The 24,032-nt window shown below is 42.3% G+C and overlaps 1 protein-coding gene across 2 annotated transcripts; it reads left to right on the top strand.

Annotated features, from left to right (window-relative positions):
- The first annotated feature begins 574 nt into the window (after positions 1-574).
- Positions 575-23,867, top strand: LOC121705940 (medium-chain acyl-CoA ligase ACSF2, mitochondrial-like). Of its 2 annotated transcripts, XM_042087330.1 has the most exons (16): positions 575-759; positions 1,387-1,582; positions 2,337-2,465; positions 4,199-4,252; positions 15,614-15,732; positions 16,175-16,337; positions 16,609-16,704; positions 18,545-18,696; positions 19,562-19,653; positions 19,747-19,823; positions 20,301-20,408; positions 21,037-21,188; positions 21,865-22,006; positions 22,609-22,719; positions 23,227-23,295; positions 23,438-23,867. In XM_042087330.1, exons 1-16 carry the CDS (start codon positions 656-658, stop codon positions 23,486-23,488), a joined length of 1,815 nt encoding a protein of 604 aa, XP_041943264.1. In that variant the 5' UTR covers positions 575-655; the 3' UTR covers positions 23,489-23,867. The 2 variants fall into 2 exon arrangements, with proteins under 2 accessions (XP_041943264.1, XP_041943265.1); XM_042087331.1 differs by lacking the exon at positions 575-759 and having other exon boundaries at positions 1,446-1,547.
- Positions 23,868-24,032: the final 165 nt, after the last annotated feature.

Raw genomic sequence — 24,032 nt, 5'->3', positions numbered from 1 at the left:
TCATGTCTAAGCTTAAGTTTATTTTTACTTGGCTAGATTGTAATGAAGGATCCGTTACTTAACTTGGATATCACGGGATTTCGATTTTTTAATTTAAGTTATGTATATTTTTATGTAGGCTAATGCACTAGTCAATTGTGAGAGACCCAGTATGTCAGCAGACCCCATTTGAATTTCAGGCGACCCGACCCCAAGGTTGGGAAACGATAGAAGTTGAATTCCAGATGACAAGAGGATGAGGTTTTCTGTAGCACCTGTTGTGTAGCCCCGGCGACACCTTGTGGCTTTGCATTACAACGAATTTGTAATTTTAGCATTTAAATGGATTCAAAGAAGCTAATTTTGCATAAGCCTAATTTTGCATAAGCCTACTGTGTAGCCCCGGCGACATCTTGTGGCTTTGCATTACGAATTTGTAATTTTAGCATTTAAATTAATTCAAAGAAGCTAATTTTGCATATAGCCTACTTTTAATTAATATAATATCTAAAGCTTGTTCATTTGTAGTCCCGAATGAGATATGAGTCCAAAGATCTGCAAATGGCTTACTGTAGGTAGGCTAATCAGTGACGGGAACAGACACGAACTGGTTTGTGCAGGTTTCTGTCCAAACTTGTAAATTTGACACAAGTCTGACACCGGTAGCGAAGCAAAAATGATTGTAACAAAATTACTACCGTCGTCTTTTCCATACTCTCGATACGCACATTCTTGCACAGCGCGAAAGGTCTGGAAAAATCTTAGCGCATACTGTTGCAGGTAAGAACACCTGGAGAAGTCGATTGTTTAGTTGTTGAAAATGTTTTGCATAGCCCGTGTTTTTACGCCATACTGTAAGTATATTTTAAAACGAACTTTTTCGAAACTGATCTCACTTCGTTTAAAAATGAGTATGTATTGCATTGCTGTTGACTGAATCACAATAAAACCAAACAATGTATGTAATTGGTCATTGAGAAGTAGCCTAAACTACTCTCCAGTGTCTTAAGTTGATGGAGTGCAGCAGAGCAGCAGGGTTGCCATTGTGCCAGTGTGCGTCTCTGTTGGCCATTTGATCCATTTCGGCTTGCTTAGATAGGATCAGATGGAACCACTGGCTGATTTCCTTTGGCCATTTCCATGTGTTTATGATGTTAACTAAATAGCTTGGGTTTCTGTTGTAAAATCAGTCATATTTTCTATGGCAGCAAGGGAACTGTTGAAGTGCAGAATTTATTCAGTTGCTGACGATTCTCATGGATCACACACAGGACTTAAATATTCCCACTGAGAGTTTAGATGGACAGAGGCACATCTCAAATGACTTTAAGTCCACACAATTTCCACTCTTTCATAACATTGCCTCAACCTAACCTATCTCTCTCTCTCTGTCTCTCCCCATCTAAGGTCACTCCATGTGGACAGTTCTCCTGGTATCCCGTCAGTTAAAAGCAGCTATGTCCACGGCACATCCTCTCTACCCCTCCTGCCCCTCACGGTTGGGCAGAGCTTGCAGAATGCTGTGGAGAAATGGCCGGAACGTGAGGCTGTAGTTTTCCCAAAGTCAGGTATTCGGAAAACCTTCAGTCAGTTTCAGCAAGATGTGAGTTCAAGCTTCTCTTGCCTGTCATCTGGGGCTCAGTAGCCAATCAATATTCCTCATAAACTAAACATAGGACCCAACGATTACCCACCCTGGCCCAAATTAGACAAAAGGGCACAATCTCAATCTGCATTGGACTTTGCCCCCACAAAGGAAAGTAGGAGAGAGGCCGCACTACGCATATATACTCTTTTATTTGCAAATAAAAGAGTATATGCATAGTGTGGCCTCTCTCCTACTTTCCTTTATGTATAACTATCCAGGCCAACACTCTTAAAGTTTAAAAGTAGACAAATTGAGTGAAGCCTGCTCCTATCCTCACTGACTTTGCCCCCACAGCCATACCATTGGTTAAATATTTATCTGAATCAAGAGTCCCCAAAAGATAGCAGTTGGTGAAAAACAGTGTTGAAAAAGCACAAAAATGATGGGCAGCTACTTAGACTATTTGTATGCTATCTGACATTAATTCTGTAATATCTCAGAACACTTTCTGATCTGTTTTTATATTAGTACATGACTTCTGAAGCAAACCCTGCTCCAAAAATCTCACGCCTGATCAAAAATCCCACCATTTTCGAGTTACAATCAGGTTGTTAATTCACTTTATCTCATGTGCATTAAGATAACTAAGAACACTACTGTAGGTATGCACAGTACAGTCAGTTGAAAGGCACACAGTGTTGGTTAAGAGCTAGATGTGTAACCTCAGCATTAGTGCAGTACATGTGCTAATGTGTTGTCCCGGTTGCAGGTGGATCAGGCAGCTGCAGGACTCCTGGCACTGGGCCTGAAGAAGGGAGATAGGTTGGGTATTTGGGGACCCAACACCTATGAGTGGATCCTGTACCAATATGCCACCGCCAAAGCTGGAATCATCATGGTGAGCGTCACAATGCAATACTCCTTTTCACTTAGAAGTCCCATTTTATACCAAGTGTCTTGATTAGAGCATACTTGAGTATGTTAATACTCTAGTGGTTATTACAAGTTATTATGTCTTACGAACCCTATCCCTTACCTGAACCATATATTGTAACAACATATAGTACTATATCATATGAATTCACTCTGTAAGTATAAGTATAAGTATATATACTTTTTTGATCCTGTGAGGGAAATACAAACAGTTAACACAAACAGCACACAGTGAACACACAGTGAGGTGAAGCACACACTAATCCCGGCGCAGTGAGCTGCCTGCTACAACGGCGGCGCTTGGTGCCTTGCTCAAGGGCACTTCAGCCACGGCCCACTGGTCGGGGCTCGAACCGGCAACCCTCCGGTTACAAGTCCAGAGTGCTAACCAGTGGGCCACGGCTGTAGGAGGAGGTGTAGGTGTAAGGTGTGGCCTGATTACATAAATACAAATGTGTATCAGGTCAAAGAGAATAGGATGTTTTAATGTGGTTGTAATGTGTGTTAGTTTGGGAGATTAAGTATGGCTGAAGATAGTAAATAGGCAGCAAATAGGTCTCAGTAGAATAGCAATAGACTGGCATTTAAATGAGGTTGTTATGGGAAAGTGACGTATCTTGATGTATGTGGTGTCATTTTCTGTGATATGTGTCTTAATACAGTATATCCTGTACTGGTATGTGTCTTAACACATCTTGCGTGTCCTTACACATCATGAGTATGGAGGGGGTGTTAGTCTGGGATTGTCACGCATTAACTATTTTAGCCACTAGATGTCGCCAAAAACAAGAGTTCTGTCCCTAGCTAGTCATTTGTTACCCAATCCTCTTGTTATCCAATTAACCTGTTCCTCATTGTCTCTGGTCACGTCTCATTTCCTCATTGTGTCAGTGTATTTAAACCCTGCTCTTTGTCTGTGTCTTGAAGTCTTGAAACCCTGTGTGTCTCAAGCTCTAAGCCTTTGTGGAAATTTGTGGAAGTTTTTGCCCTGTGGATTCTTTACCTCTGTGTTGACCCGGACTGTTTAAGGTATCTCTTTTGGATTTGTTTGCCTTTTCTCCCTCGGACTGAACCCTGTTATCTGAACACTGGCTTGGCTCTTGGACGCCTTGGCTTGATGTTTTTGGATTTAACTTTTTGGACGGTTTTTGACTTTTTCGGATCTTCTGAGCTTTTGTGTCTAAAACCTGAAATAAACTCAGTTAATCTTACTTTGTCTGCTCTGCACTTGAGTCATTAGTTTCAGTGGCCTAGTGGGTTAAAGTCAGTTTGCTACTCCGACGGCCCAGGTCCTAGACCCGACTGTGACCGGGATGGGTGTTGTGGACTTGAAACAGTGAAACACAGACCAAAGAAGGTGCTCACTTCACACCTTCATAGAAATGTCTATGAAGGCTTTGTTTTTGTTATGGTTGTGGTTATGGTTAGCCTGTATGATTTAGCAGACACTTTTGTCCAAAGCAACTCGCAAATAAAAACAACACGCTAGTTAAAAACGGTTTTAACATGTTGGTAACCCTAACCCTGCGAAAATAGTGTTGTGGTGCACAGTGGTGTATCATATTACAGTACATAGTTATATCCAACAACAACCTATGTGCTGCTGTGAGAAGTTCCCAACTGGCACAAGGAATTTAACACCCTCCCCTGTTTTTACCTAAAACAAATCAGGGCCATAAATCAAACTCTTCCCCACAGGTGTCAGTGAACCCGGCCTATCAGGTGAAGGAACTGGAGTTTACGCTGGGGAAGGTATGTGGGTCCCACAAATGCATGCAATTTGTGCAAAACTATAACACTAGCGCAGACGTTCGCAACCTTTTTGGGGCTAAGGCACACCAAAGGTCAAACCAGAAGGCCAAGGCACACCGACTTATGGTAACTGATTATGATGAATGGCACACACATTATTATAGTCTATAAAAGCCGGATGTTCATTCATATAGGCCTACGTGCATATTTTGTCCCATTGCACAGGAAGTCTTGTTTGCTTCTTTTTATATTTAGATTTAAATCTATTAGTGCATATTAAACAAAGTGCATTCTATTTCAACCAAGGACCAAATGAAAGATGCCAGAGAAGTAGCTCACCCCTACCTTCAGTATTCCCAGAGAAACTCCACACAGGCTGCCCCCACTTTGTTTGCTTCCAGATTTTGGAACTTGGGCTGCCTACAGAGACCATTTTTTTTTTTTTTACAGTGTAGCCTACTAATAGGTAGCTAGCGGCCATTGCTGAATGTGACAAAACATGTTATGGGGTTGAAATTGCTTGCAATTGCTGACTGTACCTTTTTAATGTGTTTAAAGTGTGAAAGAAAGGCAAGTTATGACATCATTCACAGATTGGGAAAGGTGCAGGGACGTCGTTAGGCCTTTTTTGGCAGTGTGCAAACTCTAACCTGTTAACATGGGAGCCGAAATAAAAACAGACTTGCCACACAGCTGACACGCTCACGCCACACAGGCAATCTAGTCTGCAGCAGCCCTTCTCTCTCCTACTCAAACAAAAGGTGTGCAGGTGCATATAGTTCTGCATTAAGTTGATTTTGATAATGTGTTTACAAGCGTTACTTTACAGAAATTGTAAATAGCCTACTGTCATGCAGTCAATGGGATACTGTGCAGAGTTGGGAAGTTATGATGGGCCAATTTGGTGTGAATATACACATACAGGGAAAATTCTCTCTCGTTGTTGAGTAGCCTTATGGTACACACAGTGCGTAGGCTACTGCCGTGCTGCAGGCGTGCCTATACTGTGATAAACGGTTCGTGCAAAAAAGTAACGTTGGACATTCAGTTAAGAACAAAATTATTCATACCCCTGGCAAATATTGATGTAATGTTGATTTTCTCTTGACCAATATGTTTGTTCTGACTGAAAATCACACTGCACTAATCGATGCACTAATTAATGTAAACATCTTTATTTGCCATCAAAGCTTTTGAAATGGTTCTTATAATACTTACCAAGCCTCTCCATGTCTCCACAATGATTGTGGACCGCACCTTTTTAGCAGCAATCTGGGTTTTGAGGCAGGAACGATTATTTGCCATCACTTTGGCCTTGTGCTAAGCTTTTTGACTGATTGAAGTCTGGACTCTGGCTGGGCCACTCTAAAATGTTGACATTGTTCTCTGTTAACCATTTCTTGCCTTGTTTGGCTGTATGTTTTGGATCATTGTATGGTTTAATGGTCCAATGATGCCTATTGGGGCAGGTCTCTTGGCACACTGCCTGATCTTTTCCTCCAGAATCTCAGTGTAGCCTCTTGCTTTAGTGTTACCGTTTACTTTGAAAGGTCACCAGGTCCCCCTGGTTGAAAAACATCCCAAAATAATACTTTTAAAACTGGTCTAGAATCATTGTGGAGACATGGAGAGGCTTGGTAGATATTATAAGAACCATTTTGAGATTTGTGAATGCAAATAAAGATGTTTCCATTGATTATTTAAAAAGGGAATGAATAATTTTTGACTTGCCATTTTTCATACAAATTTAAAAAAAAGATGAAATCGTTTTGTTTTTTGAATTCCATGTTTCTCCCACATTGTTTTACAAACTTTTGGCATGTGACGGTGTCATTTTCAGTCAGAACAAACATATTGATAAAAAGAAAATCAGCATTAAATCAATATTTGGCAGGGGTATGAATAATTGTGTTCTTAACTGTACATGAAATGTCCATTCTGCACACAGTGCTTCGTCCACCCATTACTCTCAGTGGTATATCTTACGAATGCTTTACTCAACACATGGCAAACCATATAGGGATAAACAGCAGACCTTAGGGCTGATTCAGGCTGGCTGTGTTGCGTGAACGTGGCGTGTCAGTTGTGTGGCGGCTGCCTGGCATTTTCTATGTCTTTGCTTACCAGAAACGTGTCCGGTGCTGCGGTGGCCCCTCTGCCTATTAAAACATCTCTTCACTGTCTCTTTTGAATGGAAACGCTTCCAACATGCTTGCGTCTCACTTGAAAAATAGCCGTCGACCTTATTTCTAGGATGCACACGTTTTCGGCGCAGCTTGAGCCGCGCCTGAGACGTGCATGTCACGCAGGTAGTGTGCAAGCTCTAACCTTTTAACCTGGGAGCCAAAATAAAAACTGACACGCCACGCAGTTGACACGATCATGCCACCCAGCCAGACTGAATCAGCCCTTACCGGACACAAGGATATGAAGCGTTCCTCTAGTCCACAGTAGGCCGTTCCCGATAGTTGGGGGCCTTAAGCACATTTTCGCGCAAATTCATCTAAAAGCGCCAAATTTGGCACAGATGTAGCTCAGGTCATACATGATTTAGCTAGGGCGCCGGAGCCAGCGACCCTTGGGGACAAGACGGCGACCAAATCCAATATGTCCGCTGCCCAAAAATGGTTCAGGCTATAACTTTTGAACCACATGAGTCACAAATAAAATCAGCTTAATTGATCATGGGAAACGTTAATATTATGACCCTTATTCCTCCAATTCCAATATGGCTGCTGTCCAAAAAAGCAGTTTTGGCTGTAGTATGGGGCCTTAAACCCCATTGTTTGTGCATCTACAAGAACCATATTTGGCACGGATGCAGTTGAGGGCATACTGAAATGATTTAGCCAGAGCGCCCGAGCCAATGGTCCCTGAGACCAAGATGGCGGCCAAATCCAATATGGCCGTCGCCTGAAAGTGATTCGGCTATAGCTTTTGAGCCAAATGAGATGTCTATTTTCCCTTTTTTTGACTATGGGAAACCCATAGGAATATTTACATTTATGATTGGGTATATCAGGACCCCCCAAGTTCCCTAAATTCAATATGGCCGCTGTCCGAAAAAAGGTTTTGGCTACACATTTTTAACCAAATGTGCTACAAATGAGGATGTGTCGATTTTATGTTTATTGACCACAGGAAGTCCATTCACATATTTATATGTATGCTTGTGTAAGTCTGTTACCTGTATTATTTTCAAGACTGATTAATAAAAGTGAAATGCTGTCACTTTTTTTACATATATATTCCAAAGTGTAATCATATAAGAAAGAATAAGACACAATTATTATTGCAAGGCAATATTTATATTATCAAGTCAAGTCAAGTCAAATCAAATGTATTATCCCACAGGGGGAAATTAAGTTGCAGCCAGGTATCAAGAAACACACAACCAACGACACAAGACACAAGATAATAAATAGCAATGGAGACGGTACAACACAGATAGACAAGGACCAGTACATTAAATAAAACACAGTGCAATATTACTACATGGAGAGGCCAGGATGAGCAACAGTCCAAAAGTCCAGAGTACAAAGAGGCAGAATATTGAAAAGGTGACATAGTTTGAGCAAATTCAGCATGTTAATGGCAGTACATACAAAGGAGAGTTGGTAACGTTTAGTCCTATGGGTGGGAACTCTACACCTTCTACCTGAAGGTAGAAGCACAAACTCTCTATAGAGGGGATGGTCAGAGCCTTCCTAAGGACATGACGGTCAAATAAGCCACTAGTTCCACCGCCAATCCAAAGGTGCAGACTTTCTAAAATCAATTACTATGTCCTTGGTTTTGTTCTAGATAGGACTTCTTACACCAAGAGACAAAGTCATTCACCACTGGGCCATGATCTAATTCCCCTCCCTTAAGCAAACTAGTTATGACAGTCATCAGCAAACTTGATGATTTTCAAACTGACTTCTGCAGCTGTTAGTATATAGAATGTACAAGAGAGGTGAAAGCACACACCCCAGGGGAGAACCAGTGGAAGAATAGAGCTTTGCTGCTATGCTGATGACACACAGCTCTATCTGCCTTTCAGTCCAAATTGCACTTCCACCCTCAACAAACTGTTTAGCTGTCTTGAGGACATCAAATCCTGGATGGCATGCAACTTTTTGCAATTAAATGAAAGCAAAACAGAAATAATTCTCTTTGGCTCCCCCTCCTCTGTCGCCAACCTAAGCAATGCACTTGGTCCTCTCTCACCTAATGGCCACCTTACACCAAACAACTTTGACAAGATTTGGGAAAGATTCTTGAAAGATAGTCTTTTAACTAATGCCCCCCATTCAAAATGTACTCAAAAGACTTTAATCTTACAAGAATCTTTCCCAAATGTTGTCAGAGTTGTTTGGTGTAAGGAGGCCATAACCTGCATAGCCTAGTCAAAAACCTGGGCGTTCAGTTAGATGGGTCCTTGAATTTTAACAAACAAGTCAGCAGTGTAGTCAATGGCAGTTTCTACCAATTAAGAACTATAGCCAAGCTGAAACCCATTCTGTCCACAACTGATCTTGAAACCGTTGTCCATGCCTTCATCTCCTCCCGCTTAGACTACGTTTACACGAAGCAGGGTATTTTCCTAAACGAATATCTGGCCATCTACGTTTGCAAATAAAACTACATTTACACGAGACCGTTTTCATACATGCTGTCATGAGCACGCCAAACCACAGTGGCAGTCTAATGATAAGCTCAAGCTCACATTAACCAATCAGAATTCTTCTGTGCTCCTCCACATAAAAGAGGAGCTGAATTTGCAAATGCAAACAGACAAAAAGGGTCTGCACCAACATAAACGCGATGGCTATTCTGAGCGCATCCATGATCACCTCAGCCCCAAAATGTGAAGTCGCACGTGAGAACATGTTAATGTAAACATTGGTCGCACATTTGGTGTACTTTTGTCGCATACTGTGACGTTGGCTGCCCAAAACTCGTTTTACCACAGTTTACAACCAAACGCATAAACTAAGTTTTCCAAAAAAATCACTTTGGCCGGATTTTTTTTGGATAACCGTTTTACGGAGCGAATTCTCCGTTTGCGTCTAAATGAAAGGCTCAAACGTAGGGAAATGTCTTCGTTTATAAAAATACACATGCTCGTGTAAACGGGGTCTTAGACTACTGCAATTCTCTGTACATTGGCATGTCACAATCAAATCTAAATAAACTCCAGCTGATACAAAACACTGCTGCTAGGCTCCTCATCAACACCAAAAGAGTGATCACATAACACCAATTTTAGCTCAGCTACACTAGCTTCCGGTCAAATTCAGGATTGAGTTTAAAATTTTACACTCCACACTCTACTACCAGGTTACTCAGGTCACAAGACCAACTACTGCTTGCTGTCCCACGTACACGCCTTAAAACCCGTGGCGACCAAGCTTTTTCTGTAGCTACTCCAAAGCTCTGGAATACCCTTCCTCCACATATCAAATCCTCCCCTACCTCCTTCAAATCCAATCTCAAGACATATTTTTTCTCACTTGCTTTTAATACAGTATGATGTTTTTGGTCTTGTTTTAATTTTCTTATTTATTTTTATTTATCTTATCTATTTTCTTGTCGCTGCTACTAATGCTGTCTTGATACGAATAATCACACTTAGTTTGTGTAGATGTATGGCCTTTGTGTAGATGTATGGTCTTATTGTTATGACTTATTAACCTTTTCTTTGTTCAGCACTTTGGCTCAACCCCTGTTGTTTTTAAATGTGCTATATAAATAAATGACTTGACTTGACTTTTCTGAGAGAACGCCATTGACTCTAACACACTGTGACCTGTGTGTCATAAAATTTTAAATCCAGCCAATAATGTTAAAATTAAGGAAAGTTTAAAATCTCAGCAAGCAGATGAGGCTGTATAGCTTTTTCCAGTTGAGACAGCTGGCAAAAATTAAACCAGTCCTTCAAAAACAGCACTTTGAAACAGTAATCTATGCCTTTGTGACCCGGCTGGATTACTGCAATGCACTTTCTATGGGGGTTAGCGGGTCCTCCGTTGCTCGTCTGCAACTGGTACAAAATGCTGCTGCCCGTCTTTTAACTAGCATACGAAAGTATGAGCACATCTCACCTATTTTAGCTTCACTCCACTGGTTGCCTGTCCATTTTAGAATTCATTTTAAAACTCTTATTTGCTTTTAAAGCCTTGCATGGCCTTGCCCCACCTTACCTTTCTGAGCTGCTCCACCCATACACTCCCAGCCGCTCTCTCAGGTCAGCTGACCAGCTGCTCCTGACAGAGCCCAGAGCCAGGCTAAAATCTAAAGGGGAATGAGCTTTTACTGTTGCAGCTCCGAAACTATGGAACAATCTGCCCCTTCACATCAGACAGGCCCCTTCACTGTCTCATCTTAAAACTCACCTCTTTTCTCTGGCTTTTAACCCCAGGTAGTGTGTTGATGGTATGTAGATGTGTTATGTGGGCAGTATATTTTATTTATTTGATTTTATTTTATTTATTGGATTTTAGTTGGTTTTTAATCTCTTTTTACTTTTATTTTAGTTTTTATCTCTTTTTTATGTTTATTTTAGTTTTATGTCTTTTTACTTTTATTTTTTTACATTTATTTTAGTTAGTTTTTATCTCTTTTAATTTTAATACTTTATCCTATTATTGTGCTTCTGTGGTGTCTTGTGTGTTTCTTATCTTGCTGTACAGCACTTTGGGAACCTTGTGTTTGTTTAAACTGTGCTATATAAATAAAGTGGATTGGATTGGATTGGATATTGAAAGCAGAAGAAAAATCAATGAAAAGAAGTCTAGCACGGGGCTCTCAAGGTGGTGGTACATGCTGTTCAACAACGTCAGAGTGGCATCCTCCACACCTGCTCTATATGCAAACTGCATGGGGTCTAGTGACCCCTACACCTGTACCTGAATCACTTGCTTCAAGTGAGGGTTACAGGTCTAAAATCATTCAGGGCTTTGGGATTAGTGCACTATTATGTCAAATTGTTAAAAGAATAATATAGTCAACTTGTCCAAAATTCTTAAAGGTTTGCTTAGCATAACAAAAAAAAATAGCAATGACATATGACAAAAACAACAGTGAATTCTCATGGTCTCTCATGAATTCTCATTCTCATGGTCTCTCTCACAATTGTAGTCATAAGAACAAAACACTTGTAGAAAAAAATACACCTGGTTAGGAAGGAAGTTGGTAGGAAAGGAAGTAGTTGGCTAAACACTGTTGTTGGTCATCTTCATCTTTCACCATTGCTGTCCATCTTGCTCATAAGCATGGAGTAGCACTAAACAGCTGCTCCACCACAGTTCATACAGTCAACTAGTATTCTCAATATTTGCTCATTATTGGCCAAATCTATGCTGGACATTTTCAGGTTCTTGTTTCTGGAAAGTAAAATAGTTTTTGCGCCCTGGCTAAATCATTTCAGTATGCCCTCAGCTGCATCTGTGCCAAATTTGGTGCTTGTAGAGAAATTGGTGAAAAAATGTGTATATACTAAGTATAAATACTCTTTTGATCCCGTGAGGGAAATTTGGTCTCTGCATTTATCCCAATCCGTGAATTAGTGAAACAGTGAACACACAGTGAGGTGAAGCACACACTAATCCCGGCGCAGTGAGCTGCCTGCAACAACAGCGGCGCTCGGGGAGCAGTGAGGGGTTAGGTGCCTTGCTCAAGGGCACTTCAGCCGTGGCCTACTGGTCGGGGTTCGAACCGGCAACCCTCCGGTTACAAGTCTGAAGTGCTAACCAGTAGGCATCGGCTGCCCAACTACAGTCAAAACTGCTTTTTTGGACAGCGGCCATATTGGAATTGGAGGATTAAGGGGTCCAGATATACTGGGTCATAAATATAAACATTCCTATGTGTTTCCCATGATCAATTAAGCTGAAAAAGACATCAAGTTTGTATTTGTAGCTCATGTGGTTCAAAAGTTAGCCTGAACCCTTTTTGGGCAGCGGCCATATTGGATTTGGTCGCCATCTTGGCCCCAAGGGTTGCTGGCTCCGGCGCCCTAGCTAAATCATGTATGACCTGAGCTACATCTGTGCCAAATTTGGCACTTTTAGATGAATTTGCGCGAAATGACCTATTTATGTGCTTAAGGCCCCCAACTACGAGTAATTTCAGCAAATTTCTACATTGTATCCAACTTTGGGCTGAAATTCTAGCAGCCCAAAATAATGAACTTGGTTTAAATTTCCATCAAAGAATCAAAAGTTTATCATGGCACACACAGATCAACTGTGCTTTTGAATAGATATTTCTACCATCATGCTTCAGGTGACCTGAATCCAACAATCATGAGACACAACATATTTTTCTTTGACATAAAGGATACATAAAGGAACAGATATATGCAAGTATGATCACATCATACTTTCCCAGTTATGTCTTGAAAAACGGTTCCCAAACTTTTTTTCTTGCATACCACCACCTACTGTACATCCTGACTCGGCTCACGTACCCCCACCGTCCGACACATAAAAACGTAATTCTATTGATGCATTCCAGACATTATGTTGAATTAGCTGCCCTACATGATAACAAATAACAAAATCAAAATGTGCATCTGGGGCCTATTGCACAAAAGCAGAATTAAGACATCCGGGATAAGTTACTGAGCTGCGCTCAATGAATCCAAAACAAGAGCGTACAGGCTTAATTGGTTGCACAAAGACCAAGCCAGGATGAGCAGACACGGATTCATCAAGTCAGGTGAAACCATAGGCAACTAGCGGCTTCATTGCTTCTTCTACGGTGTGATGTAGGTAGCGATAGCCTTTTCACAACAGCAACAAACAGCAACACCTCTGTTTAGGAGAATATTGCAGCTAGTGCCGCGACCACCACGCGCGAAATGGTTAGGCACTCCTGTGACGTCACATTGTCGCATGACAGGTCGGGAATGATGAGTATGTAAGAGTTAAAGGAACCGTATGTAAGATTGTGGCCAAAACTTGTACTGCAATCACTTTCAAATTACTGTAGAGTGGTGTATCCCCTCCCCCCTGACTGGCAGAGCTGGCAACCCGGATGCCGAAACACTACTGACTTCATGATTAGTTGATAGGTGAAGTGTGGCGCATCAGGCCAAAACACAACATGACAACATACAAGGATACAAGGATACAAGGAAGTTTATTGTCACATGCATATAGTTACTGGAAGTAAGAAATGCAGTGAAATTATGTCTGGTGTCAGCCTATTTGTGCATTTATGGGGGGGGTAAAAAGTGCAGTAGAAGGGGTTTAGTAGATTAAGTGGCAAGGGCTGCATAAGAAAGGTGGGGGAGGATTGGGATTGGGCGGGGAGCACCCAAGAGCACGACAAGGAGCACCCAAGAGCAACAGGGGCAAGGAAAAACTCCCTTACCAAGGAAGAAACCTTGGGCAGATCCACAGGGGAGATGGGATAGTGTGCTGTGTATGTGGGGAGAGGGCAGTGTGCAATATCTGTGTTGGAGAAGCTTCCTCATGAGACAATGTGCTGTGTATTGGGGGGGGGGTCAGTGTGCTGTAAGTATGTAGAGGATGTGTGTTGGAGAAGATCCTGAAGACAATGTGCTGTGTATGTAGGGAGGGGGGCAGTGTGCAGCAAGTATGTAGAGGAGGCTTACTGTAGCAAGCAGTGTGCTGTATGTATGTGAGGTGACGACAGTGATGATGTAAGTGTATGTGTTTTTTTGTGTGTGTGTTGGGGGTGGGGTGGGGGGTGGGGGCAGAAAGGCTAGGCAATCAAGGACATGGGTAGATAGATGGAGGAGAAATCAAAAATAATAAATAAAAAGTTCTATGGAGATGTGCAAAAGTTGGAGAAAGTCAGATATGTGTATGTGTGTGTGTGTGTGTGTGTGTTTTGACTTGTGATGAAATAAGAAAATAAATAAAAGGTCTGTAGCATAGGGAGAGGGATGTAAAAGTGCTAAAAGTCATGTAGGTGTGTGTGTGTGTGTGGGGGGGGGGGGGGGGGTCATGAGTGCTGAGGAGTGAATGAGTGCAAAGTCAGTATAGTGTGAGTTCAGAGTTGGGAAATGTTTGAGAGTGCTGAGGAGTGAATGTGTGCAAAGTCAGTATAGATATATATATATATATACATCAACATCAGTTGAGTGCTTTTTTAAATGACAATATCCTGGCCGGACTACTGTTGTCAGTGATATAAGTATTTGAAATGAATAGGATTTCTTAATGTCTACATGTCAGGGCCATTTTATGATTAATTGAAATACATTTCTTACATACAGTTCCTTTAATTAATGATCACAAACGTTTAAATAATGACAGTGGGTCTAGGTATATATGAATGTGTAGTGGGCAGTGGAATAACTATTGGTTTCCGTTTGTGGTGACTGCTGACTGAGATAAGGGATGAGATTAAATAGATCCTGGAACTTAGCCTGGTCTGGAGCAGGCTAGCTCCACAGAATAAATCGCCATGGTAACTTATACCATAACATATCCTGCTGCCCCCTATCCTATGCCCCTATCCCGCTTTTGTGCAACTGGATCACGGATAAATTGAGCCAGGATAACCAAGATATCCCGGCTTAATCCCTTATCCTAGTTTTGTGCAATAGGCCCCGGTCTATGAGCTCTCACACTAAAAAACAGTGTGGAGAACAACATTATGAAACACAAATTAATTTTTAACACTTTTCCGTGTTTTCATCTCGTGTACCGTAACCCCCTAGTGGGAGCTTGCGTACCACCGGTGGTAGCCTACATGTACCACAGCTTGGGAATCCTTGGCCTAGCATAATAGATTGCCCTTACAATGACCAAAGAGCTTAATAGTAAAATTACACTGAAAATAGCCAAGGCCTCAAAGGACTAATATATGACTTATCTGGTTAAAAAGTGTCACCTTTGCACTCCCTTTCTGTTAAATATGTAACCATTTAGCATACTGTTTTCCAGTTTGTAACACGGATGTAACAATGCACCGTGAATCGGCTAAAAATCGGTACACACGTGTGAACATTACAACCGGTTGAGAAAAAAACAGTGACGCCGCCTGAATTTTTTCATTGGTCTAAAATATCAGTCCCTGCAGACTGTTGTTATATTAGCAATATAATCAGCAGTATTGCGAGAGTGAAAACTAATGGCATGGTGTCCCTCTTAATAGACTACCAATTCGCTGAAGCCCTTTTAAGGTTTGTTCGTCCACAGCATTGTAATGTTAACATTTTATTTACCATAAGTTAATAACGTTGAAGAGGCTCTGCAATGTTGGCCAAGTTTATTTGTTTGTTTGCATTACCTTGTTCCTTACATGACATGAGATAATGTCCTCTTCACATGCATGTGAGCCTATGTAGGAGTTCCGTACCCTATGCATGGTGTAATTAGTTTCATTGGGCCCTCGCAGGTGGGGTGCAGTGCAGTACTCTGTCCAACCCAGTTTAAGACCCAGATGTTCTGTGACATGCTACGACAGATCTGCCCAGAACTGGACACAGCAAGGCCAGGATTCCTCAAAAGCTCCAGGTGCGGGGGTCGCTGTGGTACAACGGTACCATATTCGGGTCCCAAGTGCCCATGGGAACCCGGATTTGAGTCCGACCTGGGTCATTTCCTGATCCCACCTCATCTCTCTCTCACACTCACTTCCTGTCTTTCCCCTTGAGGATCAATTAAGTATCTATCTATCTACTTACACAGCCCCATAATATAATATGATACATTAAAAACAATCATACTGTATATTCATACAAACTGTCAAGTTGTCAAGCCTTTACAGTATACCCCAGGTCCCATTCCTACATTTGCCAAACTTTCCTTTTTTTGCGTAATTCAATTTAATTAAACTGAAGAATATCACACACAAGGTCAGTGGAATACATCCAACTTTCTATCCAATAATCCTCTGTCTGACGGTAATCCCTCACTCTTCGCAATAAAAAAGTATCTCTCCCTTCTGGCCCTCCAGGTTGCCAGACCTGCGTATGGTGATCGTGATGGACAGCCGCCAGCCAGGCATGCTCCATGTGGACGATGTGATGCAGGCGGCAGGCAGCCAGCAACACCAGGAGCTCCAGAGTCTCCAGGCCCAGCTGTCCTTCGACGACCCCATTAACATCCAGTTCACATCTGTACGTGCCTTTCTGTCCCTTATGTACTATTCTGTGCCATACCACTGGCTGCGCTTGAGCCGGGCTGTCATCATCGACTGACAATCGCTTAACCCAGGTTTGATTCTTGCTGCTGTGAATAATGCGTTGCTTTGGATGAAAGCATCTGCTAATAAGTATCAACTATAGTCAACAGTTTTACAATGACTAGAGCAGAGTCTTTCAACAGCCAAATGGACTAAGCCATGACTTACGCTCTGTGTGCTGACTGTGTTTGTTGTTACTCTTTCAGGGGACAACGGGCCTGCCTAAAGGGGTCACTCTGACGCACCATAACATTGTTAACAACGCCTACCTCCTGGGACTTCGCACAGGCTTCGACTGGAGGGTGTGTTGCCCCTTCTCACACCCATCTGATTCATAGGGCTGTATTTTGGGCACCAGCGCATGGCGTAAAGTTCGTTATTCACCCGCGCAAAGTTGAATTCGGTATTTTGCATGTTTATTTTTCAAGCATTGCGCCCAGGGGTGTGGCAATTAACAACCTAGGGAGGGGCCTAGCGCGTTGTCTAAAAATCGCTATCATACACCACCTTAACCTGGTCAGAAGTCAATGGCGAGTTGTTCATATGCTATTTTAAGAGCGCATGTCAACAGTCATATTAGCAGGTGCACGCACCATCCTTCTATCATTCATGAACGCACACCAGCGCACGTCCATGCAAAGCATTACAAATTGCACGATTACAATGGGAAACATAATTAGAATAAAGATATTACGAAATACTGTACATCTCATGATGAGTAGTTATTCACCATCATTTGCAAATTGGTAATGACGGTTAAAAGTGATTAGGGGAGAGGCGAGAGACACGTATGGAGCACAGCTGAAGACACACTGTCACGAGATATAAGCAACTCCTCTGGAGGATAAATGTTGTTTTATTCAGTCATTTCAGCAATATTAGTGTAAGTGTTGCTTTTTCCAGCCTATGTTTTCGATGGTAATCCATTGTCATTCAATAGTGAAAGTAACTGCATATAACTGTCTTCGTTGACTGACACCTTGGTGAAGTTAGTTTCACTTTGCCAATGAGTTCAAATAATAGACGAGTGCAAATGCGTGAAGGCTATGCTAGGTTTTAGTAATGCATGGTTTAAGAATGACTATTTCATACGGTCTCGCAAGCAGCCTCCTTCAAATGCGCCGTTGAATGCCAAAATACAGATGCATTTATTTGACATATTGCGCTTTGCGCCGTTAAAGGGAATGCCAGATGTCATTCTCATTGGTTTAAAATGATGTTACGCCCCCAAACACACCCATATGTCTGATTAAAAAACCTAGGAACACCTTGTTGCGCCATGCGCTCCACTTTTGATAACGAAACCCCTCCCAATGTGAACTGGACATCCTACTAAATTTGAATAGACTTTTGACTAGTGACGATGCACTTTAGAATGTCATGATGGGGCCCATAGTCTCTTATATGTAACAAAAGCTAGCTTCCTGAGGGGTGAAAGGAAATGCTAAAGATTGATCTTAAAGGTCTAGTCCTCGATTAAAAGCCAATACACTTTTTTTTTTTTCAAATTCACTGAATTTTTCCTCACAGTGCTCTTAGCTGTTCGTTTACAGCCCTGGCTCTGTAAATGTGGAGCAAAGTGACCAAACAATACAGACTGGTGACCGAAGCAAAAATGTAAAAATGAGGGCGGGGGGAGTCAGTTCTCTCTCACGTCCACATTCCTGCCTGAGGTGCCTTTGAGCAAATCCCATAACACACAACTGCTCCTGGGCAATGGCTGCCCACCACTCCAGGTGTTTGTGTGCGCTCACTACTCATGGTGTTTTCACACATGGTGTGTTTGTGTGTTCACTAACCACAGATGGGTCAAATGCAGAGGAAGAATTTCCCTCAGAATGAATAATAGTATCTATTTATCTATCTATCTCTATCTATCTATCTATCTGTCTGTATCTGTCTGTCTGTCTGTCTATCTATCTATCTATCTATTATTCCATCCAATCAACAATGCCTCAGAACACTGAAATGAGGGGTGTACTTGTTTGCCTGTTGAGTTCAAATACCAATAATCTTTTGCCAGGATAAAGGACTGTGCCTTTATTGTTGCTGAGTGGGCCTGGATAGAGGACTGTGCCTTTAATGTTACTGAGTGGGTCTGCTGGCACCTCTAACGTCTAGCTTGTCGCGTCTCCTCCTCAGCCTGAGGTTCGAGTGTGTGTCCCTGTGCCCCTGTACCACTGCTTCGGCTCTGTGCTGGGGGGCATGTGCATGGCACTGCATGGCGTCACACTGGTCTTCCCCTCGAAAGGGTACGACGGACTGGCTAACCTGGAGGCTATTCAGAATGAAAGGTATTCCTCTAACTGCCTATATGCCAGGCACTTCCTGGAAGGCTTTTCATCCAGCTCATACATTTCCGATGGACCGTCACCTGTGTTGTAGCGGCTATTATTTTTAGCGTACCTGTTTACACAGGCCCGGCTGGGTGTTGCACCTAGTGAATGAGCTCGTTAAGATGCTGAAGGATTTACGGTGTGTTACTAGCCTGGCTAGCGCCACCACTTCTCAATGAGACGTGGTCTGGGAACCAAACGTTCATTTTCTCGTATTTGAAAAAAATGCCTAGATCCGTTTATTGGGTGCCACGGATGTCTATCAAATGCGTCTGTGCATAACTCATTATCGTCTTGCTTTCCCCCCTGTTCTGTGATTGGTTCCCTATCTCAGGCGAAAATTTGCTCCATGGTCTCCAGGCTGCCTTAGCAGCATGAATCAAATCGCGCGCAAGGCAGCATGGGAACACCCAGGCTAGTGTGTTACTGTAAAGTTGAATAAAGTTGCCCTGTTTGGCATAAACAAGATATTCAGTGTCCGAGTGAACACGAAAGGAGCCGAACATGACACTGATGCTCCTCCACTGGAAATAGATGTGCTGGCTGAAGATGAGCCCTCCGTGGCATATAGTCCACTCAGACGTTTGTAGTGGTATCAGTTTAGCAGGCGCTTCACTGGATTTCAGTTAGGATGATATTCCTAATCTGTCCACCAGAGGACTCTTGCCTTCACACAGTACGTATGTTAGTATGTCTTCACACTCTGCACTATCACGAGTATTCATTTATATGCATTTTATTTTATTTTAATTATATTTTCATTTTCATTTTATTGTTCATATATATTCATTTCTCATATCCATTCATTCATTCTTCCATCCAGATGCAATTTCCTCTATGGCACTCCTACCATGTTCATCGACATTCTCGGGCAGTCAGATTTCCACAAATACGACGTGTCTTCAGTAGATGCTGGTGAGACGATCAACTAAACGAATGTATTTCTGTGGTAGAGTGTTGAGATCGTTAACGCATGCTGCATTAACTATCATTGCTCTCTCATGGAAGGAATCATGGCTGGGGCCCCATGCCCTCCGGAGGTCGTGAGGAAACTGATTAGAGACATGGACATGAAGGAGATGATGGTAACAATCAAAAGCACATGTGACCAGACTGTCATGTCTTGAGGTCAAAGGTTAAGAATCAAACTAGACAAAGGGGAGCTGGAGCACTGCAGGGATCCCTTGTATCCTCTGGTGCTCTTGGAAAAATGTTCATCAAAAGAGAATTGGAAAAAATCCAGGTCCAGGCACTCAGTGAGATGCAAAAGTTCAAAAGCCTTTATTATTTCTGTGGGGTAAAACATTAAAACACCAACGCGTATCGGCCCACTGGCCTTCATCAGGGTGTTGCATATTTAGAATAAGCCAGTGGTGTAGTCTATGTGATACGTAGGACTATGCAGTATACCCACTTAAAAATCATCACCATCTCAGTATACCCACTTACTGTAAAATAGGCAAGGATACGTATTAACATTTGGGGTATATCCACTACAGCTAACTGGAATAATCATATTTACCAATCTTGGTCACACACTTCTTTCCTTTTTTTACTCAAAGGTTGCCTATGGGACTACGGAGAACAGCCCTGTGACATTCGTAGGCTTCCCTTATGACAATGAGGAACGCAAGACAGAGACTGTGGGCTGCATTATGCCCCATACTGAGGTATGCTGAAGCCTGTAGGCTGCATTATGCACCATACTGAGGTATGCTGAAGCCTGTAGGCTGCATTATGCACCATACTGAGGTATGCTGAAGCCTTAGGGCTGCATTATGCACCATACTGAGGTATGCTTAAGCCATGTGCTGTGCTCTGGCTGTGGTTGTCTGAAACTCTCTACACCACCTGATAAGCTCAATCAAGTGCATGCTCTACATGAAGAACTGTCAAAATTCTCATATTTATATATTTTTTTCATATTTTTTAATAGTATTTCAAAACTACATTCTGCACTCTTAATTTCTTAGGTGAAAAACAAGGGATTCACGCAGGTAGAAGTGGCGTTTGCGCCTTTAGTTTAATTCCGGTCCGGTTCAAACTGGGAACACTGCTGATGGGCTAGACCCGGAGCCCTTGTGTGCGGTCTCTTCTTTTTTCGCACTTTGGGTGAAAATTAAGCCAGCAGCCAGATACCCACAGGCATGCTAATATTTACATGTAGGAACTCTCATTCTGCAGTGCACCCCGTAGGGTAGTGCATATGTGAACTGTGCATTCAGAAGAGTAGACTTGACTTTAAATGGCGCGGCTTCCTTGCCAATCTGCTTGGTCACTCACTCCTGCATCCATCAGGCGAAGATCGTGGACCCAGCCACAGGCGAGATGGTGCCCCTGGGGAGCTCGGGCGAGCTGCTGATCCGCGGCTACTGCGTGATGCAGGAGTACTGGGACGAGCCAGGCAAAACCCAGGAGTGCATCACCAAGGACGGCTGGTACAAAACTGGGTAAGAGACACAGAGGGAATCTGGAGGTGCAACATATACTCCCAGTGTGTATAGTTCTAGCTGTGTTCAGACAGCCCATTGGTGGTTGCTTCAAAAGTTGGAGTTAATTTAACTCTGTTGCAATTCTCACTTTTGCCACTTAAAGCTGCAGTTGGCAAGTCTGACAGATTGAGGGAACTTAGCCAACATTTTGAATGTTTACAACTCTCATGCCCCTCCCCCACTACCACCGAGCACCCTCTCATCGAGTTCATGCTCGTCAGTGCACACCAGACTGTGATTGACAGTCAGATCTCACACAGCCCTGCTCTGATTGGACCAGAAGAACCGGGAGCTGTGGATTTTTGCAAAACAAATAACAGGCTCTAGGTGGAGGTAGAAGTGCAGGGTTTTTTCTAAAACCGGCTGATTTATGTTGTTCTGTTTAATTTCATTAGCATCCCATTACCATTCCATGATCACTTGTTGCTAGTTGCTTCCTGTCTGAATGCATCTTAAGGCAATGAGTTACATGCTATAAGATGCAGAAAGAGCGAAATACACTGCACAAGTTTATCTCTATATTTGTCTGAAGTGACAAGTAACAGTAGTTGTGTTCTAAAACTATCGCTAAGAGACAACCAGTCCTCTGCGTAGAGGTCATCATGAACCTGTTGACGATTGTGTTCTTCCACAGAGACATCGCCAGCCTGGACGGGTTTGGTTACTGCCGCATCGAAGGCCGCATTAAAGACATGATCATTCGTGGGGGCGAGAACATCTACCCAGCAGAGATAGAGCAGTTCCTTCACACCCACCCCAAAGTACAGGAGGCCCAGGTGAGGATGTAGCACATCAACACAACCACAAGGGGGCAGCTGTGAGTAGAGTGCTGATGAAGATTTAATGTGATCTAGTCTAAATTAGACCAGAGTGGTTTGAAGGTACAGTCCACAATCTAATCAAATACACTTTTTTCGTCAGACAATTGCTCCTCACTGTCTAGAAAAATGTTCTAGAGTTCGTATGTTTATACTTGCTCTGTAAACTGGAAACAAAGTGGCTCAGACCAAACCATGCACTATTCCAATCAACCCAATATCAATTGCTTCAGGTGTACAAAAAGGAAATTGTAATTTGATTGGCTGTTGACCTCAGATATTAACAATCTTTCATCAGAATCACTGACGGTGCCTTTAAATGTACCTTTGCAAAACTGAATGTTTTTGTGGATATTTCAGTTCGGAGGTTAAGTTAACCTTCATGGTTCAAACATCCCCTCACAAAACAGAGCGTTAGAGGCTCAAAGGGATCAGAGACGTGAAACAATATTTAGAGTAGCGTCTCTTCAGAAAGGTCTCCACAGCCTGCAGGGCTTCACCAGAGGTTTACAAACACAAGTGTGAAGAACTCGTTGGCTGACCGGTTTGTGGATTCCCAGGTGGTGGGGGTGAAAGACGAACGGCTGGGAGAGAACGTGTGCGCCTGCATTCGTTTGCGGGAGGGGCAGGACTGCACTGCAGAGGAGATCAAAGCCTACTGCAAAGGCCAGGTACAGTACACTGCGAAACATAAAGTTATGTGTTATTAATCTTATGTTAAGATTAAAAAATCTATTTGGTATTGTTTTTTAGCATGAAGAGACTTACCTAGCACTCTCACGAGAGATCATTTTGATTTAGTTTAAGAAGATTGACTTATTTTAAGGACTCTTATCAAGACAAATTTGCTCAACGTACTGGCAGACATATTTGCTTGTTTTTAGAACAACTTGTCTTAATGCATGCACTGGCAGACAAATTGGTTTGTTTTTAGGATGAAACGTCTTAAAATAAGTCACTTCTAAAATTAAGTAAAATGATTTAATGAGAAAGCGCTAGGTAAGTCTCTTTATACTGAAAACAATACTAACTAGATTTTTTGATCTTTATATAATATTAATAACACTTGGTTAGATTAGCAGTTTTTGCAGTGTACAACCACTGTCTCCAGCAGTGGCCGTAGCCTCATGCCACCTTTTTGCTTGAGCTCTACTTGCTTCTCTGCCCTGAACGTGCAGATTGCCTACTTCAAGGTTCCCCACTATGTTGAGTTCGTCACCAGCTATCCACTCACAACCTCCGGCAAGGTGAGGGATTTTGATTTCATGTTTGCATATTTAATGATCTGCTAAATTTAACAACTAAACATTGGTGTTGGTATTGTACATATTTATTTGCAGTGAAAAGGGGACCATGGATCATCATCTTTTTCTGTTTTCAATCCTTTAGATCCTGAAAAACAAACTAAGAGAGGCAATGGAGAAGAAGCTCTGTGTTTGACTCTCTCTTTCTCTTCCCCTCTCTCTTTCTCTCTCAAACACACACACACACACACACACACACACACACACACGGGTAACAGTTACTGTTCCTGCAGGTGGGTCTTGGGGAAGGTTTTTTCAGGGCAAAATTTTAAATCCATTATTTAATGAAGCCCAGTGTTGGGCTGTTCATCCCTACTATCTAACACTTATCTTGTGAACCGAAAGACTCACCATGAACTCTGTTTCAACACTCTACCTGTAGCAGAATAAAACTATTGGAGACAAATGACGTTTTAAATATTTTCCACTTTTATTCGAACATATTAGACAACCGCTTCTACATCATGATAGATATGATTTTTAACGAAAGTACAATTCATAAAAGGTCACTCATCTTCATAACATGCCATAGAGAATCTGAAATAAATTAACGCAGATGTCCAGAGTCCAGAGATGGTATTTACAAACCTGACAACGCTTACAAACCTATATACACAGGCCATAGCCACAGGCCACGATAGTGCTCAATAACTTAGCGGTGAATTTACAAGGACAGGGTA

This window comes from Alosa sapidissima, chromosome 3 (genome assembly GCF_018492685.1).
Source record: "Alosa sapidissima isolate fAloSap1 chromosome 3, fAloSap1.pri, whole genome shotgun sequence".
Classification (NCBI taxonomy): domain Eukaryota; kingdom Metazoa; phylum Chordata; class Actinopteri; order Clupeiformes; family Clupeidae; genus Alosa; species Alosa sapidissima.
Note: the sequence above shows the minus strand (reverse complement) of the source record. Positions and strands in the feature narration are given on the sequence as shown.